Below are 23,722 nucleotides of genomic sequence, written 5' to 3'. Positions count from 1 at the left end.
CACCTTGCCTTCAATGTATTAAACAAGCACAACACAGGGCAGAAAACCTCCGCCCACTATCTTTCATGGATGTCCCCACTTCTCAGCCAGCCATTGAAAACTCGATCCATCAACCCAGTCTCCCTGAGCTGGGACAAATGTAGGTAGTTTGGAAGGATGAAGTATGAGGAAGAGTGTAAACAGAACGAGAAATAAAACATAATATAACATAACTTTATTCTTCTATACTGCCACAATCAGACGGTTTCTGTGCGGTTTACACTGAAGAGAGCTGGACAATCAGCGAACTACAAAATACAAATAGCAAGGATACAATTTCCTAAGAGTGGTCAAGAGTAGAATTATTGTTATTAATATAACTTCTATTTAGGAAATGAATTTATCAAACTGTACAGTCTTAATTTCTTTCCCAAATGCGCCGTAAGACAGCCTGACTCCACTGATGTAATTACCTAACCAGGACTGCTGCTTACGTGCTTGAAACGATAAAAGTCCTATCCAGAAAAGACCTGTATCTACAGCCAGTAATTTTTGGATAGGCAAATAAATTACAATTTCTGGTTATCCTCGTAGAGTTGTATAGCACAAAATGAGACAAAAGATAGGTAGGGGCCAATCCCCAAACCAGTTTAAAGCAAATACAAGAGAACTTAAATATTACTCATGCCTTCAGCGGCAACCAGTACAACAGTCTTTAGTAGGGGATACAGTAGGTGGTAGCCCTAGCAGGAGTGAATTGAGTGTGGAGCAGCCAGGAGAACTAGGGGCCTCCGTGTCCTTCAAAGAAAAAGGCCCTCCCCCTCAGCCTGCATCGTGCTTACCATTGAAGAAAGCTGCTTCTACCGCTCCCAACACCGATGAAAGCTGTTCCTGCAGCCACCAAACTTAATAAAGGCACCACCATCTTTCATGGATAACCCCCCTCAGCCGCTTACGATTGAACAAAGCTGGTACTGCTCCTGATGCCAAGAAAGATGTTGCTGCAGCCACCGAACCTGAAGTAAGCAGCTGCCTCCGGCGCTGTATGGTGATCCAGTGCGCGGCCTTGAGAATCTGTATTGGAATCTCAGAGAGGGAGGGAGCTGGCAGGCCTTGAGCATACGCAGATGCTCAAGGCCCCGCACCAGAGGACCATATAGCATCGGTGGCAGCTGCTTACTTTTATAATGTAATTCTTTATCTTAATCCTGTCGTTCTAGTAGGTCCTGTATGTTTTAATGTATGTTACACTATTTTATTATGTACAAACCGCTTAGAAGACTGATAAATTTTTATTAAACTTGAAACTTCTTGGCATTGGGAGTGGTGGCTCGAATATATAGCGAGACCCCCATTTTTGGGCCATTTTTCTGGCCCAAAAATCTCAGTTTATATTTGAGCATATACGGTAATTCTCAATAGTTATTTCCATCTTCAGATCATCGCTAAATATGTTTTTGTTTTTTTTAAGTGGTTCCAGCACAGACCCCTGTGAGAATATTGACCATTTAAACCCACTCTCTGATTTTTTGATTTCCTCAGAAGTCTTTCATGAGTTAATTTCTCAAATGCCTTTTGAAAATCCAAATACACAGTCAGTGTAGATTGCATTCATTTTATATGCTGAATTTAATATGTGGCGGGTTAAGCAAACATTGTCCAAATTTGTTTAATTCAGAATAGTAAATTGTAGGAATTCTCTAAACATACTCGCTGTAATTAAAAACATCTGCACATAAATTCAGAATGGTTTTATATTTTCATATGGCTGCATATGAATCTGTAATGAGTGGAATGCTTCTTCTGGGTGCATTCATGCATCACATCTCATCAATTGAGTGGTTTTCTTTGTAGATGATAAATCATATGAGATGAAGGCTATGGAGGAATCATATAAACAAGAAATCTGTCGTCTGAATAAGAGACTAGAGTGGTACGGAGAAAACCAAGAGATTCTAGATAAAGATACAGTTCGACTAAGGAATGCAAATGAAGAAATACAGAAGCTCAAACTAGAGGTAAAAGTGTGGGAACGTCATTTTTAAAAGGCTTGCACAATTTTCAAGGGGGAGAGTGTGGCGCAGTGGTTAAAGCTACAGCCTCAGCCCCCTGAAGTTATGGGTTCAAACCCACACGGCTCCTTGTGACCATAGGCAAGCCACTTAATCCCCCCCCCTCCATTGCCCCAGGAACATTAGATAGATCGTGAGCCCGCTGGGGCAGACGGAGAAAAATGTAAAACTGTTCTGACCTCCCCCCTGGGAGAACGGTATAGGAAATTGAAGAAATAAATATATTTTAGGCAGCCAAAAATTATGCCTGTATTTCCAAGTTTGCAACTGCAATGTATGCACACTTTAAAAAAAACCCCGACGTCTTGCATTTACACCTTCTCAAAGGCAGACATAAGTGTAAGCTCACTGGTCATTTGTATCTAGGGTGGCATGAGCGATCGAGCAAGCAATGGCGATCACTTCTCTTTGGTGCTTTGACACCAGTTCACAATTCCCCCCAAACAAGTTTTTTCACTAGGGCTCTTTAACAGACTGTTTCCAGACGTCAGTGCTCTGCTGTAAAATCTGGCACTTACCCGTATTTTTCGCTCCATAAGACGCACCCGACCATAAGAAGCACCCCCCTGTAGAGGAGGAAAACCCAAGTAAAAAAAATTCTGCCCACCATCCTTTCCTGTGCCCTGTCCCCCATCTGGTAATCTAGTGGTAGGTCGGGACAGGTCTAGTGGTAGGAGGTCTAATGGTAGGCAGCTGTAGGCAGAGCCCTCCCCCCAGGCAGGTCTAGAAGGCAGCTGCCCCCCCCCCCGGGTACCTTTTTTTTTTAATCGCGGCTGTCCAGCACGCTTTCTGCGCTCCTGCCTCACTGGACGGCTGCAACCTGATCTGTTCCCCTGCTCTCTTCCAGCAATGGCAGAGCGGCGCACAAGGCAGGCGCATGCTTTTTGCGTGCCTGCCTGGTCCCACGTCGCTCCCTGAATGGCTGCAACTGACGGCAGTCATTCAGGGAGCAGCATGGGACCAGGCAGACAGAAAGCATGCGCTTGCCTCGTGCGCCACTCTGCCACTGCTGCTGCCGGCAAGAGAGCAGGGGAACAGGTCAGTAGGCAGCCGTCCAGCGAGACAGGAGTGCGGAAAGCGTGCTGGACCACCGGGATTTAAAAAAAGGTACTGGGGTTTTTTTTTGGGGGGGGGGGGATTGTTATATTCATTCCATAAGACGCACCCTTATTTTAACCCACTTTTTTTGGGGGGGGAAAGTGCATCTTATGGAGCGAAAAATACGGTATGTGTTCAGAGGGTCATTTTAGAAGAGGGAGCCTTGTTAGAGTGCCTTTTGAGGTGACTATATTGATCCTATTTTATAAAGATTTGGGTGTCTGTCTTTATAAACTACTAGTGTAAGTAGTCGCAGAGATGAAGTGGAAACTATAGGCTGGTAAGCCTCAATTCAGTTATTGGAAAAATAATGTAAACGTTGCTGAAGGAAAGGATAGTGAAGTTCATAGAATCCAATAAAACAAAGGAAATCCAAGTGATACCTTTTTTAATGGATTAAATAAAGCATGATTAGATTAGCTATAGAGAAGGTAATCGTTCTTCGATCAGAGATAAGCAAATGAAGACAGCTATCGGTATATAAGAGTAAAACATAAAAATATTCAAATGATAGTCTTACAGGAAGAGGGAAGGGAGGGTGGGAGACAGGGAGATAAAAAAGGGTGATATGAAGGTGTCAGAGCAGTAAAAGCTATGGGCTGGATTCACTAACCTGCCCGATTGCATCCGATCTGTGGCAGGCCGACCAATTCACGACAGGTCCATATTCAAATGGGGGTGATTGGAGGAACACCCCCCACCGAAGCTGAAGAGCGATCCTGATGCATGTAGATGGTCTGCGCATGCTCTCCGCGCATGGAAACTTTTTATTTTTTACTCCCCTCTGCCTTCTGTCTAAAATGTGTTGCCGAATTAGCACATTTCCTATGCTTGCAGGAAGCAGCTGCCCAAATTTTAGGCTCCGGTGGGGGTGTTTGCACTCAGAGGTGAAAGGGCTGTAGACTGCTTTTTACTTTTTGCGAGCCCGTGGTTTTAACCCAAGGGTTTAAAACGGGTTAAAACCACGGGCTCGCGCTGCAGAGCAGAGCAGAGAATCGGGGCAGCCAGCAAGAGTGGGGGCGGAGAGCGCGGGGCGTCAAGCAGTTCTCTTTTGTTGTAACCGCATTGAACTGCGAGTTATTGCGGTCCTCAAATAAAGTTGTTATTATTATTGTGACATCACTGATGAAATTGACTTATAGGCATTGGTGGAATGAGGTTTTATGACATCACAATCTCGGCTCTGGAATGTTGCTACTCTTTGGGTTTCTGGCAGGTACTTGGAACCTGAATTGGCCACTTTTGGAAACAGGATACTGGACTTGATGGATCGTCTCTCTGTCCCAGTATGGCAATGCTTTTGGTCTTAAATTCTAACCATCCGGTGTCATTCTTTAGTGTCTCTCAACCTCAGTCCTACACCAACATTCTTCACTTCAAGGCTTGAGGGTCAGTAGCTGTGCCCGTTCATACCCTGATTCTTCCCTCGCTCCTTAAAGAATGGCACAGGGATGGTTTCCCGCAGTTAACCGTGGGGACGGGGACAAATTCCATTCACATGTCATTCTCTAGGAGCCATGATCATAGTATAATCACCTTAATGGTACCAGCTTGTTTGTTTTTCTGTAGTTAAATGTTATGCTTTAATCTGTTTTTGTTTTTTTTGTTTTTTTGGGGGGGTTACATTTTTAACTTATGGACCTTATTTGATGTGATTTCTTCCATTTAAAATTTCAAGTAATCAACGTTACTATTATCTAATTATTTTCTAGGCTGCCCATTCCTTTGTCAAGAGGATTGCCTGAGAAAAGAAAGGACTTTCTTCTTTGACCATTTTTCTTGTTTTTAGTTTTGCAAACCAGCTTTATCATAGTAGCCAATATGAAATTCTTACTATTTTTGATCGTTTTTATCTTCTCTTCTGAATAGGTTGAAAAGCTCAAAACTGAAGCTGGTAATCAGTCTGTACAACAACAGAAACGCCACAAAGGCAGAGCTGCTGATGCTAAAAGAATTCAGGACCTTGAACGTCAAGTATGTGACTTTTAAAGTTTTTTTAATGATTCGTTTAACAATTGTAAACCTAATACACTCTGAGGAATATGAGGGGGTGCTTAAAATTTCTCAGCTCTACACTCTCGAGGAACGTAGGGAGAGGGGAGACATGATTGAAACATTTAAGTACCTCACGGGACGTGTCGAAGTGGAAGATGATATTTTCTTTCTCAAGGGACCCTCGGCCACAAGAGGGCACCCGCTCAAACTCAGGGGCGGAAAATTTCATGGCGACACTAGAAAGTATTTCTTCACAGAGAGAGTGGTTGATCATTGGAACAAGCTTCCAGTGCAGGTGATCGAGGCAGACAGCGTGCCAGACTTTAAGAATAAATGGGATACCCATGTGGCATCCCTACGAGGGTCAAGATAAGGAAATTGGGACTTTAGGGCATAGACAGGGGGTGGGTAAACAGAGTGGGCAGACTTGATGGGCTGTAGCCCTTTTCTGCCATCATCTTCTATGTTTCTATGTTTCATGAAACTTACAAGTTAGTCCACATATTCACCCCTAAGTTCAATACACTTGGCACATCATGTCTGAAGTTTCTGTAACCGTTCCAAAAGGTACCCAGATGTCTTGTCATTGAAATACTGCTCCGCTACTGCAATCACCTCCGAACCAGTTGAAAATCATCGCCCTTTCAAACGCTTTTTAAGGTTTGGAAATAGAAAATAGTCAGATGGAGCAAGATCTTTTTTTTTTTTTTCCAATATTCTTTATTCATTTTTTCATCTTACAACAAGTGCAACAGAAAATAACAATAATACTTATACAATATCACTTGAATATCTATTCTTATTAATATCACAATTAAAAATAGATATAAATCCCTCCTTCCCAACCCTGTTATTACACATGTGATTACATATAGAAATTATTCTCTTTTAATCCAACGCATCAATATATAAATAGACTTCCTCCCACACCCCTGTACAATTATATTAGCTGAGGAAAAATGATAATTTATTCATTACAATACTTTATTAATGGTCTCCAAACCTCCTGAAAATTATTAAAATTTCCTTTCTGCAACGCTAACGTTCTTTCCATCTTATACATATGAGACAGTAAATTCCACCAAAAACTGAAATTTAATCTATTCCAGTTTTTACAATTGAATGTAATCTGCTGAATGGCAACTCCTGTCATAATAAGTAATAATTTATTATTATTTGCAGAAATTTTACTTTTTTTCCTCATTGTCATTCCAAATAAAATAGTATCATAGGATAAAACCACAGGATTTTGTAAGAAACAATTTATTTGGCCCCATATCGATTTCCAAAAAGCCAAAATGAATGGACAATAGAATAATAAATGATCTAAAGTCCCTACTTCGAGATGACAATGCCAACATTTATTTGACTTAGAGCTATCTAACTTTTGTAATCAAACAGGGGTCCAGAAAGCTCGGTGCAACAGAAAAAACCAAGTTTGTCTCATAGATGCTGACATTGTACAACTCATTCTCCAAGACCAAATGGAGCAAGATCTAGTGAGTAGGATGGCTGGTCTATGCACTGAAACCCCAACTGCATCAAAACATCCATTGTTTTGCTAACCTTGTGAGTGGTAGAAATCTGGAACGCTCTTCCAGAGGTTGTTATAGGGGAAAACACCCTCCAGGGATTCAAGACAAAGTTAGACAAGTTCCTGCTGAACCAGAACGTATGCAGGTAAGGCTAGTCTCAGTTAGGGCACTGGTCTTTGACCTAAGGGCCACCGTGTGAGCGGACTGCTGGGCACGATGGGCCACTGGTCTGACCCAGCAGTGGCAATTCTTATGTTCTTATGTCTTGCAAAAATAGAACTCCTTTCTGCAGCTTCCCTCTCCTTTTTTCTTTCAATGCCTTCTTTAATCGAGATAGCAAGTTGCAGTAGTATTCTACATTAACTATTTGGCCCCTTGGAAGATAGTCTGTCATTACAACACCTTCCTGATCCCAAACCACTGTGGCTATCCATGACCTTTCCTTTTGACTTTTGGGTCTTGAATTTCCTTGGCCTTGGAGAACCTGAGTGCCACCATTGCTTGGACTGTTATTTTGTCTCAGGATCATAGTGGTGTAACCATGTTTCATCAACAGTAACTAGTTGTATTCCAGGATACTGAGGGAGCTCAGAGAGGTTCTGGCGGGTCCTATTAAAGACTTCTTCAATAAATCTCTGGAGACGGGAGTGATTCCTGGGGATTGGAGGAGAGCGGATGTGGTCCCTATTCATAAAAGTGGTCACAGGGATGAAGCAGGAAACTACAGGCCGGTGAGCCTCACTTCAGTTGTTGGAAAAATAATGGAAGTGTTGCTGAAAGAAAGGATAGTGTATTTCCTTGAATCTAATGGGTTACAGGATCCGAGGCAACATGGCTTTATAAGAATAGCCTTACTGGGTCAGACCAATGGTCCATCAAGCCCAGTAGCCTAAGGCACTGGGGGCACTAAGGACACATGACGGATGCACTGGGGGCACTAAGGACATGGGAAGGGGTACTAAGGACATGGGAAGGACGAACTGGGGTACTAAGGATATAGGAGGCACTGAGGGCACTAAGGACATAGGATGGAACAGTATGGACATAGGAAGGGGGCCACTGAGAGACAGGCAGGCATGGCACAACAGAGAAATACAGGGAGCCAGGGAAACAGAGACAGAAATAAAGATAGAAAGGGGGCCAGGGAGAGACACAGACAGAAAGAATGACAGACAGACAGACAGCGTCCAAGGAGAAAGAGACAAAAGGAAAAAAAAAAATCCAAAATAGACATCTATTCTAGCACCCTTTAATGTAACAGGCTAAAATACTAGTCCTATAATAATACTTTCAAAAAAGTTCTTGTTAGTGGAAGATCTTCTAGCTGTGTTATTTCAGAACAACTGCTTAATGTCCAGTGAGATGCCACAGGGTAATATAACGAGTTTATCAGAGGGTTCCTGGGAACTCTACTGCTACTATTACTAATTATTTCTATAGCACTACCAGACATACGCAGAGTCACAAAGAAGATTGTCCCTGCTCGAAAGAGCTTACAATCTAAACAGCCAAGACAGACAAACAGGATGCCATGGATACAGTTAAGGGGAATGGATCAGCAGGCTGGGTTGGAGGGCAGAGGGGAGTACAGGACAATGAAGTCATTGTGACATCACTGATGAGGTTGGCTCTTATTGGTGGAATGAGGCATTATTACATCACAATCTCAGCTCTGCTTCCCAAAGACTGAAACTCTTCACACTATTCTTCACACTCTTCACTGCTATTAATTATTTCTATAGCGCTACCAGATGTACACAGCGCTGTACAGAGTCACAATGAAGAAGACAGCCCCTGCTCAAAAGAGAACATAAAATAGCCTTACTGGGTCAGGCCCAGTAGCCCATTCTCATGGTGGCCAGTCCAGGTCTCTAGCACCTGGCCAAAACCCAAGGAGTAGCAATATTCCATGCTACTGATCCAGGGCAAGTAGTGGCTTCCCCCATGTCATTCTCAATAACAGACTCTGGGCTTTTCCTCCAGGAACTTGTCCAAATCTTTCTTAAAACCAGCTGTGCTCACAATCTAAGAAAGAAGAAGAAAGAAGTTGCCCCCGCTGAGTCAGACCAGAGGTCCATCTTGCTCAGCGGTCCGCTCCCGCGGCGGCCCATCAGGCCTAGTGCCTGAACAGTGGTCCCTGATTAATTGTGTAACTTACCTCTAATCCCATCCCTATAATCTACCTTTACTCTTATCTGTACCCCTCAATCCCTTTGTCTTCCAAGTACCTATCCAAAGCTTCTTTGAACCTCTGTAGCGTGCTCCTGTTTATCACATCCTCTGGTAGCGCGTTCCATGTATCCACCACAGGATGACAGTTAAGGGAAACAGTTAATCAGCTGGCTGGGTTGGTGTGCAGTGGGGCGTAGGGTTATGGATTGAAGGCTATATCAAAAAGGTGGGTTTTCAGACTGCTTTTAAACAAGGGAAAGGGCTTGACGAACTCGGAAGTCTTCCAGGTGTTACAGACTGCCACCTTGTAAAAATGTTTATTGGACTCCAGGACTATTAGCAGCACCACAATACACATTTTGAAAATTATAAATACCAGGCGTGCTGAAATTTTTTCAATTACCGCTCCCCAAACATGGAATTACCACTTTACCTTAGAGAAGAAACCATACTGGAGAGATTTAAAGGCTCCCTCAAAAGCTTTCTCTATATAGAAGCTTTTGAAAAATAACAAGAATAATTTGATTGATCGGTCCACCTCCTCACAATTTTTGTCCTGCCATGAACAAATACAGTCATATCTTAGACTGCTCTTAATCCCTTCCCTAATGTTCTTCCCCATTTATGTGTTTTTCTAAGAAAATTGTAGTTCTTCCTTTTTATCCTCCCTAACAAGTTTGACAGGTATATTGTCTGTCATTGGAAAAGTATTGTGATGAATAGACATCATTTCTTTTCTGTTCCTTTTCTTTTTCATTTTTAGTTTTATCTAGCACACTCAAGGGGGAGGGTGGATTTGGGATGTAATTTAATACAATATGTTATAATATGTTGTATAATATAGTATACTAGTCTTTAAGCCCGTTACATTAATGGGTGCTAGAATAGATGTGTCTTTCTCTCTCTCGCTCTCCTTGGCTGCTTTCTTTCTGTCTTTCTTTCTTTCTGCCTCTTTTTCCTCTGCTGTCCACCACCACCCCTTGCCAGCTCCCCCTGTCCAGCAGTAGCCCTTCTCCCTTCCTTTTATGTCCCCCGTGTCCAGCAGCACCTCTTCTGTGTTCCCCCTGTCCCTCTTCCCTGCTCCCCAGTCCATCAGCACCTCTTCCGTGCTCCCCCTGTCCCTCTTCCCTGCTCCCCAGTCCATCAGCACCTCTTCGTGCTCCCCCTGTCCCTCTTCCCTGCTCACAGTCCATCAGCACCTCTTTTGTGCTCCCCCTGTCCCTCTTCCCTGCTCCCCGGTCCATCAGCGCCCCTTACCTGCTCCCCCTGTCCAGCATGTTCGTTTGCAGCCTCTTTCCTGTTCCCCCGTCCATCAGCACCTCTTCCGTGCTCCCCCTGTCCCTCTTCCCTGCTCACCAGTCCATCAGCACCTCTTTTGTGCTCCCCCTGTCCCTCTTCCCTGCTCCCCGGTCCATCAGCGCCCCTTACCTGCTCCCCCTGTCCAGCATGTTCGTTTGCAGCCTCTTTCCTGTTCCCCCGTCCATCAGCACCTCTTCCGTGCTCCCCCTGTCCCTCTTCCCTGCTCACCAGTCCATCAGCACCTCTTTTGTGCTCCCCCTGTCCCTCTTCCCTGTTCCCCCGTCCATCAGCACCTCTTCCGTGCTCCCCCTGTCCCTCTTCCCTGCTCCCCAGTCCATCAGCACCTCTTCGTGCTCCCCCTGTCCCTCTTCCCTGCTCACAGTCCATCAGCACCTCTTTTGTGCTCCCCCTGTCCCTCTTCCCTGCTCCCCGGTCCATCAGCGCCCCTTACCTGCTCCCCCTGTCCAGCATGTTCGTTTGCAGCCTCTTTCCTGTTCCCCCGTCCATCAGCACCTCTTCCGTGCTCCCCCTGTCCCTCTTCCCTGCTCACCAGTCCATCAGCACCTCTTTTGTGCTCCCCCTGTCCCTCTTCCCTGTTCCCCCGTCCATCAGCACCTCTTCCGTGCTCCCCCTGTCCCTCTTCCCTGCTCCCCGGCCCATCAGCGCCCCTTACCTGCTCCCCTGTCCAGCATGTTCGTTTGCAGCCTGGTGAGGATAGCAGCCAGTTGTAGCGAACCTTGCAGGCCGCTATGCACCTCAGTAGCAAGTTCCTTCTGACGCGATCGCATACGTCAGAGGAAACGTGCTACTGAGGTGCTGAGCGGCCTGCGAAGTTTGTTACAGGCGGCCGCTATTCTCACCAGGCTCCTTTGAAGAGCGGCTTCGGCAGCGGTACTGGGCGGCGATGCTGCGGCTCTGGCGCCGCTGAGAGAGAGCTTGCCTGCAGCTTCCTCCAGCAGCAGCGGTTGGTGAGTGAGGGCGGGAGGAGGGGAGTGGCCAGAGTATTCCTTGCCGCCGGGTTCTAAAATGGAACACGGCCACCGATCACACACCACGGCGGCAGGGAACACGAAACCCTTAGGGTTTTATTATATAGGATTCTATTTTAGTTGAGAATGTGATGAAGGGTGGGTGGGTGGGGATTTTACACTACTAGATTTTATGTGTTAGATATTATAGTGCTATATGGAAATTACTTTTATGATAAATTTTTCTGCACTTATTGTTTGATTTGAAAATGAATAAAGATTTTTAAACCTATTGTCTGTTGTTTATGTTTCAAGATGCCTATATTTTCATTGTAAATCGCTTAGAAATTTTTTATAAACATTTTTATCAAATTTTCATAAAACTTGAAACTTTTTTCAACTAACAGGTGAAAAAGATGGAAGGAATTATAAAAAGAAGACACCCAAACTCTTTGCCTGCTCTAATATACGCTGCTGCAGCAGCCAACGAGTGTGACAGCGGATCAGCTAAGCCCAGCACAGTTGCATTTTTGGAAAGAAGAATAAAAAAGTTAGAAGAAGATCTGGAAGGGAAAGATGAGGAAGCTAAAAAAAGTCTCCGCAGCATGGAACAACAGTTTCAAAAAATGAAGGTACCTCGCCTGTTATTTGCTAAATTACTTTCTAGACTCGAGAAAGTAGTGTATTCACATTAAGAAGACAGCATCACTTAACAATGTATTAGACTCATTTAATTTGCGTATATCTTCACAAAAACATGGCTCATACGGAGAAGGATGTTCACAATGTCCATATTGGAATAACACATACCTTTTTTTTATCTGCAGGATTTGCACAAAGTCAGAAAGTAAAAGTAGGCCTGAATTTTCACTTTGGAACTATCTGGCATGTGCTTTTTCAGCAGATAGTATTTTGCAATGATTTGGAAAATACCATCTATGCAAATGCTTTTTCTTCCAGCATTAGCATGCTCCTTGGAAGGACTCCTTTCAGTGCGACAAAAATTACATACCTTTTGACCTCTATAGTATTTTAGCTGGGTTAATTAGCCATCTGCAGTAAAAATCCACCCAGTAACGCGTGTTATTAATGTGTGTTGATGAGGAAAAGGGAAACTAATTGGGATTTGTATACCATCTTGTAGTTTTGCAACCACATTCAAAGCGGTTTACATACAGATACCTCAAGCGTTTTCCCTATCTATCCCAATCCATCTAACGTACCTGGGGCAGTGGAGGATTAAGTTACTTGCCCAGGGTCGCAGGGAGCAGTGCAGAGTTTGAACCCACAACCTTAGAGTGCTGAGGCTGTCCCTCTAACCACTAGGCCACACTCTCCGCCTAGCCTTTTAAAAACTATTTTTTATCATAGTAACATAGTAGATGACGGCAGATAAAGACCCGAATGGTCCATCCAGTCTGCCCAACCTGATTCAATTTAAATTTTTTTTATTTTTTTTTTTTTTTCTTCTTAGCTATTTCTGGGCGAGAATCCAAAGCTTTACCCGGTACTGTGCTTGAGTTCCAACTGCCAAAATCTCTGTTAAGACTTACTCCAGCCCATCTACACCCTCCCAGCCATTGAAGCCCTCCCCAGCCCATCCTCCACCAAACGGCCATGCACAGACACAGACCGTGCAAGTCTGCCCAGTAACTGGCCTAGTTCAATATTTAATATTATTTTCTGATTCTAAATCTTCTGTGTTCATCCCATTTGAATTCAGTCACCGTTTTCCTCTCCACCACCTCTCTCGGAAGCACATTCCAGGCATCCACCATCCTCTCCGTAAAGTAGAATTTCCTAACATTGCCCCTGAATCTACCACCCCTCAACCTCAAATTATGTCCTCTGGTTTTACCATTTATCTGTGGAAAAGTTCCTCATGGCACAAAGTCGCTGCCCTCTTCTTAGCCACTCTGCTTTTGAATTGGGAAAGATAGAGTAACAGTGCTAAAGTCCCACCTCCAGCCATGAAACCCCCCCCCACCCCCTCGCAAAAATGTACTTTTCTTCCAGATCCTTCCCATCTCACTCAGGAATAGGCAATTCCAGCCCTGGCGTTGTACAAGTCAGCAGTGAATATGCACGATGCGCTTGCATGTAGTGAAGGCAGTGGAGGCAAATTTACTTGTGAATATTTTTTAAAGCCCGACTAGCTTCCTTCTTGCATTCAAGGAGAGTTGCCTACCCCTGAGATAGCTGTAGTGTTCTTGAATGAACAGAAATAACCCCCTGTGGCAGGGCCTAGTCTGGTTTCCTGGGACCCTGCACACACTTGCCCAAACAGCACACACTTGGCTCATAGACAGTTTCTTAAACAAGACTCCGCCCACACCCACCGCGTCAGAGGAGTCATTACCCGAGCTCTCCCTTAAAAGGAGAGGAGCCAACGGCCGACCTAAGGCTCGGAAGCACGAGCAGGAGCCAGCAGTAGGAAGAAGCAAGCGAGGAAGGAGGAAGGAGCAGAGAGAGAGAAACAGAGGGGAGAAAGAGAGTAAGAGCAGGGAGAGATCGAGGGGCATTCTATCAGCAGTACAAATAGGCTGAGCAGTCCCTCATAGAATCAGTCTGACGAATAGCCAAGCAGGACCATCAAATTAATGGGTTTTTTTTCCTTTGTAAAACACAACTGATGGAGAATAATCGGAACAGGCATCCAAAACTGTCCCCACAGCTCGCCAGCTAAACCAGATGCTGCTGTTCTGCAGTATCTATATACACTATTTGCAACCTATCCCTGAAAACAGGCGTGATCCCGGAGGATTGGAAGATAGCCAATGTTACGCCCATCTTTAAAAAGGGATCAAGAGGTGACCCGGGAAACAACAGACCAGTGAGTCTGACCTCGGCTCCGGGGAAAATGGCGGAAGCACTGATAAAAGAGAACATCGATGAGCATTTTGAAAGAAACAAACTTCTGATAACCAGCCAACATGGTTTCTGCAAGGGGAGATCGTGCCTAACGAACTTATTGCACTTTTTCGAAGGAATTAACAAACGGATGGACAGAGGAGACCACATAGACATCATATACCTAGATTTCCAAAAAGCCTTTGACAAGGTGCCTCATGAATGTCTACTCCGGAAACTGAAGAACCATGGGGTAGAAGGAGATGTACATAGATGGATCAGAAACTGGTTGGCGGGTAGGAAACAAAGGGTAGGGGTGAAGGGCCACTAGTCGGACTGAAGGAGGGTCACGAGTGGTGTTCCACAGGGCTCGGTGCTCGGGCCGCTGCTATTTAATATATTCATAAATGATCTAGAAACAGGGACCAAGTGTGAGATAATAAAATTTGCGGATGACACCAAACTATTCAGTGGAGCTCGGACTAAAGAGGACTGCGAAGAATTGCAAAGGGACTTGAACAAACTAGGGGAATGGGCGACGAGATGGCAGATGAAATTCAACGTTGAGAAATGTAAAGTATTACATGTGGAAAGCAGAAACTCGAGGTACAACTATACGATGGGAGGGATGTTATTGAATGAGAGTACACAAGAAAGGGACTTAGGGGTAATGATGGACATGACAATGAAGCCGACAGCACAGTGCGCAGTGGCCACTAAGAGAGCGAATAGAATGCTGGGTATAATCAAGAAGGGTATTACAACCCGAACAAAAGAAGTTATCCTGCCGTTGTATCGGGCGATGGTGCGTCCGTATTTGGAGTACTGCGTCCAATATTGGTCACCGTACCTTAAGAAGGCTATGGTGTTACTCGGAGGATTCAAAGGAGAGCGACACGTCTGATAAAAGGGATGGAAAACCTTTCATACACTGAGAGATTGGAGAAACTGGGTCTCTTTTCCCTGGAGAAGAGGAGACTTAGAGGGGATATGATAGAGACTTACAAGATCATGAAGGGCATAGAGAGAGTGGAGAGGGACAGATTCTTCAAAATTTCAAAAAATAAAAGAACAAGAGGGCATTCGGAAAAGTTGAAAGGGGACAGATTCAAAACGAATGCTAGGAAGTTCTTCTTTACTCAACGTGTGATGGACACCTGGAATGCGCTTCCAGAGGACGTAATAGGGCAGAGTACGGTACTGGGGTTTAAGAAAGGATTGGACAATTTCCTGCTGGAAAAGGGGATACAAGTGTATAGATAGAGAATTACTGCACAGGTCCTGGACTTGTTGGGCAGCCGCGTGAGCGGGCTGCTGGGCACGATGGACCCCAGGTCTGACCCAGCGGAGGCATTGCTTATGTTATTATGTTCTTATAAATTTAAAAAATTATGTTAATTACATTATGACAGTAAAAGGCCTACCTAAAGATGTATCACTTGGCATTAGACAAGAAGAAGAATAAATGTTGTTTATGTAACTCCTAAACCACACAGTGCCCATGAATGGATTAAAGATGGCAGGGAAAAAGGTAAATCGGAGAGGGAGATGGAGGGGTGTAGTTAATGCAAAAAGGTAAAATGATAGGAAGGACAAAAGAAAAAAATTAGACTTACAAACACATAGAATAGGGGAATCTCGTCCCATCCTAGACCTGAGGAGCCTGAACAAGCATCTGCTCAAGGGAAAATTCAGGATGGTCTCCCTTGGGCACCCTTCTCCCCACGATTTAAAGGATGCCTGTACCCATGTTGAGATATTTCCCAGTCACAGGAAGTATCTTAAATTTCACGTGGGGAAAAGCTATTTCCAGGATCACATACTGCTCTTTTTCTGCTGAACTGCTGGGTGAATCTCTTCATAAAAGTGATTAATAATTCTATGCTTCTGTCATGCAATGTATCTTCTTTTAAATTGTATTTTTACTGTATGGTCGGTTCTTATTTGTTGTAATCTGCTTAGAACCATTCTTTTAAATTGCATTTTTCTTTTAAATCATATTTTCTACTGTAGGACCAATTCTTGTTTATTATATTTTGTTTGGAATTGGTTTTTCCTTTTAAAATTACTCTCCACTGTATGACTTGTGCTTATTTGTTGTAAACCGCCTAGAACCATTTTTTGGTTAGGCGATATATAAAAATAAAATTATTATTATTATTAATCTATCCAAAGAAATAAATCCAGCTGTTTTTTTTAATACCAGCCATTTAACTAGGCAAATTTATTTATTGGGATTTCTGAACATAGAAACATAGAAATAGACGGCAGATAAGGGCCACGGCCCATCTAGTCTGCCCACCCCAATGACCCTCCCCTACCTTTCTCTGTGAATAGATCCCACGTGTCGATCCCATTTGGCCTTAAAATCAGGCACGCTGCTGGCCTCAGTCACCTGAAGTGGAAGACTATTCCAGCGATCAACCACCCTTTCAGTGAAAAAGAATTTCCTGGTGTCCCCGTGCAGTTTCCACGCCCCTGATTTTCCACGGATGCCCCCTTGTTGCCGCGGGACCCTTGAAAAAGAAGATATCTTCTTCCACCTCGATGCGGCCTGTGAGATACTTGAATGTCTTGATCATGTCACCCCTCTCTCTGCGTTCCTCGAGTGAGTACAGCTGCAACTTATCCAGCCGTTCCTCGTACGGGAGATCCTTGAGTCCCGAGACCATCCGGGTGGCCATTCTCTGGACCGACTCCAGTCTCAGCACATCCTTACGGTAATGCGGCCTCCAGAATTGCACACAGTATTCCAGGTGGGGCCTCACCATGGATCTATACAATGGCATAATGACTTCAGGCTTACGGCTGACGGAACTCCTGCGTATGCAACCTATGATTTGCCTTGCCTTGGATGAAGCTTACTCCACTTGATTGGCAGTCTTCATGTTCTCACTGATTTGTAGGGCTAATATAGAATCCTACATTTTAGTACATTTTCAGCACCTGATTTAGGAGCCCAGCTTTTTAAAATATCGGCCTCATACCCTGTTTCCCCGAAAATAAGCCCTAGTTAAGATCGACCCCCGAATGTCTCCAACCCTCCCTGACTCCATCCTTGACACTAGTGCTGCCTGATTTGCTGAAACAATCGGACTCATCGATTCAGCGATCCCCACCCCTGCTGCTTTAGGAGGCCTCGGAGCGGAGGTATGTCAGTCTCACATTGGGAGGGTTGGCGGGGTTCTGCTGCACAGGGGGATGGGAGGGAGGGATAGAAAGATGCTGCACAAAGGGATGGGCAAGAGAGGAGAAAAGATGCTGCACATGGGAGGGGAGGGGAAAAAGGAAAGAGGAAGAATTGGGGTGGAGGAGAGGAAGGGAGAGATGATTGTTGTACACGAAAAAAATAAGACATCCCCAAAAGTAAGTCCTACTGCATTTTTAGGACCCACTGTCTTATTTTCAGGGAAACACGGTAGTATGTGGGTGTAAGCTTATTCTCTTTCTTATGCTAAGCAGTTTTAGTACTGGTAAATGTATTTAGTATTACCTTTCTTCAATATAATTTATGTTATGTACAGTGGTACCTTGGATTATGAGCATACTCCATTCCAGGAACATGCTCGTAATCCAAAATGCTCGTTTATCAAAGTGAGTTTCCCCATATGAAATAGGAAATAATGGAAACTCGCTTTGATAGGTTCCCACCCCCGCCCCTGAGGCCAGCAGCGCTGTTCCCCCCACCCCCCCCCCCACGAGAACCGGCATTGCTCCCCCGAAGGCCCCCCCCCCCCGATCCGGCACCCCCCCCCCCCCCCCGCCGCCATCGGGCACCCCCCGCCACGACCTGAGGTCCCCCAACCCACCCGAACCCTCTTCTTACTTCAGTGTAGCCTCCGCACCCGCACCAGCATGACCTGCCGGTGCCCGAAGATCTGCCTCCTGTACTGGGCCTTGAGCATGTGCGCATGCTCAAGGCCTGAGAGTTCACGTTCTCTCGAGGGTGCCGATTAGCGGGCGGGCACTCGCAAATTGAGGCGCGCTCGGTTTCCGAGGCACCGATTTTGCGAATGTTTTGCTCGTCTTGCAAAACACTCGCAAACCGGTGCACTCGTAAACCGAGATACCACTGTATATTATAGAGGTTTCGCTTATTAAATAGTTTAATTTGTGTTATGTGTAACGTTTTGTTTAGGAATGAGAAAAATATAGGGGGTATATAATTTTTTCCATAAAATGTGTTTTTCCTTCCAGTTTCAGTATGAGCACAGAATTATGGAACTTGAACAGCTGCTTGCCCACAAAGTAATAAATGAACCACAAAAGCTATCTGAAAAAATGGACAGTCTTAAAGCACTAGAACAGGAGCTGTGTGACATTAAGGAAGCTCATAAGTCCATAGTAGCGAAACTTCAGAGAGAAATAGAGCTTCTACTGGATCAGAATAGTAAACTCGAACTCTGTAAAAAAGAATACCAAGATAACGATTTGCAATGTATTGAGCACCAGGTGGAACACGCTCACGCTAAAGCCAGATTTGCGCGGCTCAACCAGGAGTTTGCTGCTAAGAGCAAAGAAGTAGAAGAGTTCGCAAAAACTATGGAGCGACTTCAGAAGGAGAGAATGACGTTGCTCTCCAATCAGACTTCGACCGCAAATAAGCAAAAAAGTGCCAAAAGGGGAAAGAAAGAAGTTGTTCAGAAAACCAGTTATACGAACAATGAACCATTCCCAGGAACTCTGGATGAAAAAACCTACCAGCCGCATACATTTGCCGATATCCATATTTCTGAAGTCTTGCGTGAGAATGAAATGTTAAAGCTCGAGATGGAAAGGCTGTCTGGGGAAAATAGCCAGCAAAGAAAGGAATTTCAAGCTAAATTATCACAAGAAGAAAACATCATTAGAAGGTAAGAAAACCACAGACTCGACTAATGCAGTAAGTTAAATTCCATAAGGAGCTGCCATTATAATTAAAGAAATGTGTGACCGTCTCAGGGAAAACATGACGACTGTGGATCCAAAATGTTGAGAATGGGAGCTTTTCTTTTTTTATACAATAATCTCAATACAACACATAATTAATATTAGATATACAGTAGTACCTTGGATTACGAGTATAATCCGTTCCAGGAGCATGCTCGTAATCCAAAATGCTCGTTTATCAAAGCGAGTTTCCCCATAGGAAATAATGGAAACTCGCTTTGATGCGTTCCCCCCCCCGAGAACCGGTATTGCTCCCCTCGAAGGCCCCCCCCTGCGATCCGGCACCCCCCCTGCCTCGAACCGGCACCCCCCCCCGACACGATCCGACCCCCCCCCCACCAACACGATTGGACACCCCCACGACACGATCCGACATCCCCCCGACACAATTGGGCACCCCCCCCCCGCCGCTTCTTACCCTCATCTGGGCACTCTAGAAGATTAGACTTCTCGTCTGCTGGGCCTTGAGCATCTGAGCATGCTCAAGGCCTGTGAGTTCACGTTCACGTTCAGAACGTGAACTCGCAGGCCTTGAGCATGCTCAGATGCTCAAGGCCCAGCAGATGAGGGCCGGTCTTCAAGAGTGCCCAGATGAGGGTAAGAAGCGGCGGGGGGGTGCCCAATCGTGTCGGGGGGGGGGTCGGATCGTGGCGTGGGGGTGCCGGTTCGAGGCAGGGGGGGTGCCGGATTGCGGGGGGGTGCTCGTAAATCCAGCCATGCTCGGTTTCCAAGGCACTGATTTTGCAAATGTTTTGCTCGTCTTGCAAAACACTCGCAAACCAGTGCACTCGTAAACCGAGGTACCACTGTAATTCGCAGCATGAATAAACTAATAAAGATAATGCATCTTATCTATATTACAATTAAAACTATCCCTTCCACTACCTCCCCCCCCCTCCCAGGAGACCTGGATTCCCAATCCATAAGGGTAGGATAATATACATCTCAATTCTTTCATAAAGCTTCTTTTTCCAATTCAATATAACTCTCCCATATATCATTAAACTTTGCCCATTGATTTGTTAAAAGGGCCGAAAGTCTATATTTTTCACACACTGTTCCTAAACGTTCCCTCGTATCTCTTAGGGCTCTTTTTACAAAGGTGAGCTACGGGTTTTACCGCACCCATCGGATTAGCGCGCGCTAGTTAAAAATCTACCGCTTGCTCAAAAGGAGGTGGTAGCGGCTAGCGCGAGGGGCATTTTAGCGCCCTAGTGTGCCTTTGTAAAAGGAGCCTTTAGTGTAGGTACACTTAACATACGCCAATGCTGAGCTAGTGTCAGTCTAGCAGTTATGAATGCCAGGTCCAAAAGTTTAGATTGAGAGAATGTTAAACCTTCTAGTCTTACTCCCAACAAGAATGGGCACTCTCATGTCTTGGGTCGCTAAATAGTTAGAAAAAATTCAAGTTTTAACTTTTTTTTTTTGCCTTTTTTACCCTCCCCCCCCCACACACGCGCGCAAACACTTTTTTACAAAACTGTAGCGTGGCAGTAACAGTCTCCAATGCTGCTAAAATTCCCATCAGTGTCAGAGATGTTTTTTTTTGTTGTTGTTTTTTTTTTTTTTTAAATAATCTTTATTTATTTTTAAAAACACTTTCAACAAGTGAAAATAGAGATAATAAAAACATTGTACACTTTAGACATCACTTAATATATTACAGGATTAATGCAGATCAATACCCTCCCCCCACCCACCTTATTCACTATCATTAAGATATCTATAAAATTTTATCTTAGCTTCCGAAATACACTATACATTTTTAAAACATAAATCACACATATATAACCATTCAGACTTATTTATCAATCCTCAAAAATTCCACCTTCCCCCCCAATTACCTTCCTTAAAAATAATCAATTAAAAAACTTATATTCCTCCCCCCGTATGTGCATTTTATCTAACAACAAAAAAACATAACTATAATAATTCTACAAAAGATGTCAATGGACCCCAAATTAATTTAAAGTTTATAATATTCCCTATCAAATCAGCTCTCATTTTCTCATATTTACAGATTAGACATAGACTTGCCCACCAGAATGTAAAGTTGAGACGATCCCAGTTTTTCCAGTTCCTTGTAATCAGTTGTATAGCTATATTTGTCATAATTCAAAAAAGACGTCTTTTATATTTGTCTAGAGGATCTTTGATATGCAAAATTGTACCACAAATTACTACTTCATAAGTTAAAGGAATCTCAGATTCTAAAATATGTCCCCAAATTGATTTCCAAAAAATCAGTATCTTAGGACAATAAAATAGCAAATGATCTAATGTTCCTATGTTACTGCTGCGACCGGCGCTAAAAACCACGCTACGGTTTTGTAAAACGGTGGGGGGGGGTAACTTTTCACATAAAAAGATGGCTTATCATATTAAAACTAACTTTAGAAACATAAAAACATAGAAAAAAGCAGCAGAAAAGGGCTATAGTCCACCAAGTCTGCCCATTCCAGGTATCCCCCCCTGAATTTACTCCCTGAGTATCCCATTTTTTCTTAAAATCCGTCACGCTGCTGGCCTTTATCACCTGGAGTGGGAGTCTGTTCCAATGATCCACCACTCTTTCGGTGAAGAAGTACTTCCTGGAGTCGCCATGAAACTTCCCTCCCCTGATTTTCAGCGGATGTCCTCTGGTGGTCGAGGGTCCCACGAGCCCGAAGATATCATCTTCTGACTCGATGCGTCCCGTGATGTACTTATACGTTTCAATCATATCTCCCCGTTCTCTTCTTTCCTCAAGTGAGTACAGCCGCAATTTCTTTAGTCTTTCTTCATACGTGAGATCCTTGAACCCCATGATCATCCTGGTGGCCATTCTCTGAACCGACTCGATCCTCAGCACATCCTTTCGGTAGTGTGGTCTCCAAAACTGAACACAGTACTCTAAGTGAGGCCTCACCATGGCTCTGTACAACGGCATCTTAACTTCAGGTCTCCTGCTGACGAAACTTCTGCGGATACATCCCATCATTTGTCTTGCCCTGGAGGAAGCCTTCTCCACTTGAATGGCAACTTTCATGTCCTCGCTAATGATCACTCCTAGATCGCGTTCCTCCGTGGTCCTAACCAAGATCTCACCATTTAGTACATAAGTTCTACGTGGGTTTCCCACGTGCATTATCTTACATTTTTTAGCATTGAAGCCCAGCTGCCAAGTATTTGACCATTGCTCCAGCAGCAGTAGGTCATGTGTCATATTATCAGGTAATAAGCATCTGCCTACTATATTGCAAAGTTTGGCGTCGTCAGCGAACAGTGATACCCTTCCTCTAAGTCCTTGCGTCATATCTCTTATGAATAAGTTGAATAGAATCGGGCCCAGGACCAATCCCTGCGGCACTCCACTGATCACGTCCGACGCTTCGGATGGGGTACCGTTCACCATCACCTTCTGAAGTCTACCGCTCAGCCAATCCCCAACCCATGTAGTTAGAATGTCTCCTAATCCTATCGATTTCAGCTTGTTCAGTAATCTTCGATGAGGGACGCTATCAAATGCTTTACTGAAGTCTAAATATACCACGTCCAGTGACTCTCTGGCGTCCAGTTGTCTAGTAACCCAGTCAAAAAAGCTAATCAGATTAGATTGGCAGGATCTACCCTGGGTGAACCCGTGTTGGTGTGGATCATGGAGTTTTTCTTCGTCCAGGATTGTGTCAATATGCTGTTTGATCAGTGTTTCCATGAGTTTACACACTATAGACGTGGGACTCACTGGTCTGTAGTTTGCTGTCTCTGTCCTGCAGCCCTTTTTGTGGAGTGGTATTACATTGGCGGTTTTCCAGTCCAAGGGGACCCTTCCTGTGCTTAGGGAAAGATTGAAAAGAACAGATAATGGTTCTGCCAGGACTTCCCTTAACTCCCTGAGCATTCTGGGGTGTAGGTTATCCGGTCCCATGGCTTTGTTTACCTTGAGTCTTGATAGTTCGTCAAAGGCGGCTGATAAATAAAGTCCAAACTTGGCTTCATTTGATCACCAACGCGCCATTTTGTGATTGAGTAAAAGTTAACAAAAAAAAGAATATTTGAATCTGGTTCCAGGAGATGTTACTCATAGCGGAGCAGCTCTGTGAAGGGCACCGTCTGGGGTTGCTGCCCTTAGAAAGCTTTCAGAAAAGAAATTAGATGTGGTTTTGGTTCCTATAGTAACTCCGAATGCAATTACTGCCATACCTGAGCTTTTGCTTCCTGGATATTTGTGATATTAAGCAAGAATACGGAGACTGCTGGCTGCCCAGAGGTGAAGATTGAAGGAAAACATTGAGGTGGTTGTACTTTGAGTCTTGATAGTTCGTTGTAGACACTACTGGGCGTAAATTCGAAATCTTGAAACGGGTCTTTCCGGTTATCTCCCGTCTGAAGCTGTGGACCAGCTCCCGGTGCTTCGCGGGTGAACACTGAACAGAAGTATTGGTTTAGTAATTCTGCCTTCTCAGAGTCTGATTCAGCAAAGTTACCATCCGATTGCTTCAAGCGTACTATCCCATCTTTGTTTCTTTTCCTGTCCCTGATATAGCTGAAGAAAGATTTATCCCCTTTCGTGATTTTCCGTGCTAGATCTTCCTCCATTTGGAGTTTGGCCTCTCTGACTGCTTTTTTGACATCTTTGGATCTGTCTATATAGTCCTCTTTTGCCCCCTCTCTGCCTAAGTGTCTGTAGGCGATAAATGCGTCTTTTTTCTATTTAACTAGGTCTGAAATTTCTTTACTGAACCATTGGGGTCTTTTGTTTCTCCTGCGTTTACTTACTGTCTTTATGTATCGGTCTGTTGCTTCATGTAGTATGGACTTCAGAGACGACCACATATCCTCCACA

At 44.3% G+C, this 23,722-nt stretch overlaps 1 protein-coding gene across 4 annotated transcripts in view; it reads left to right on the top strand.

Annotated features, from left to right (window-relative positions):
* CEP162 (centrosomal protein 162) overlaps positions 1–23,722 on the top strand; it is a 209,935-nt gene that overhangs the window by 156,957 nt on the left and 29,256 nt on the right. For all 4 annotated transcript variants that reach the window (XM_033939253.1, XM_033939254.1, XM_033939255.1 and 1 more), the window contains 4 exons: positions 1,834–1,997; positions 5,019–5,123; positions 11,526–11,750; positions 18,166–18,821. In XM_033939253.1, coding sequence (XP_033795144.1) covers positions 1,834–1,997; positions 5,019–5,123; positions 11,526–11,750; positions 18,166–18,821 — 1,150 coding nt within the window. The remainder of the gene's footprint in view (positions 1–1,833; positions 1,998–5,018; positions 5,124–11,525; positions 11,751–18,165; positions 18,822–23,722) is intronic.

Source organism: Geotrypetes seraphini, chromosome 3, assembly GCF_902459505.1.
Source record: "Geotrypetes seraphini chromosome 3, aGeoSer1.1, whole genome shotgun sequence".
Lineage (NCBI taxonomy): Eukaryota > Metazoa > Chordata > Amphibia > Gymnophiona > Dermophiidae > Geotrypetes > Geotrypetes seraphini.
This window is presented reverse-complemented; position numbering and strand designations above follow the sequence as displayed.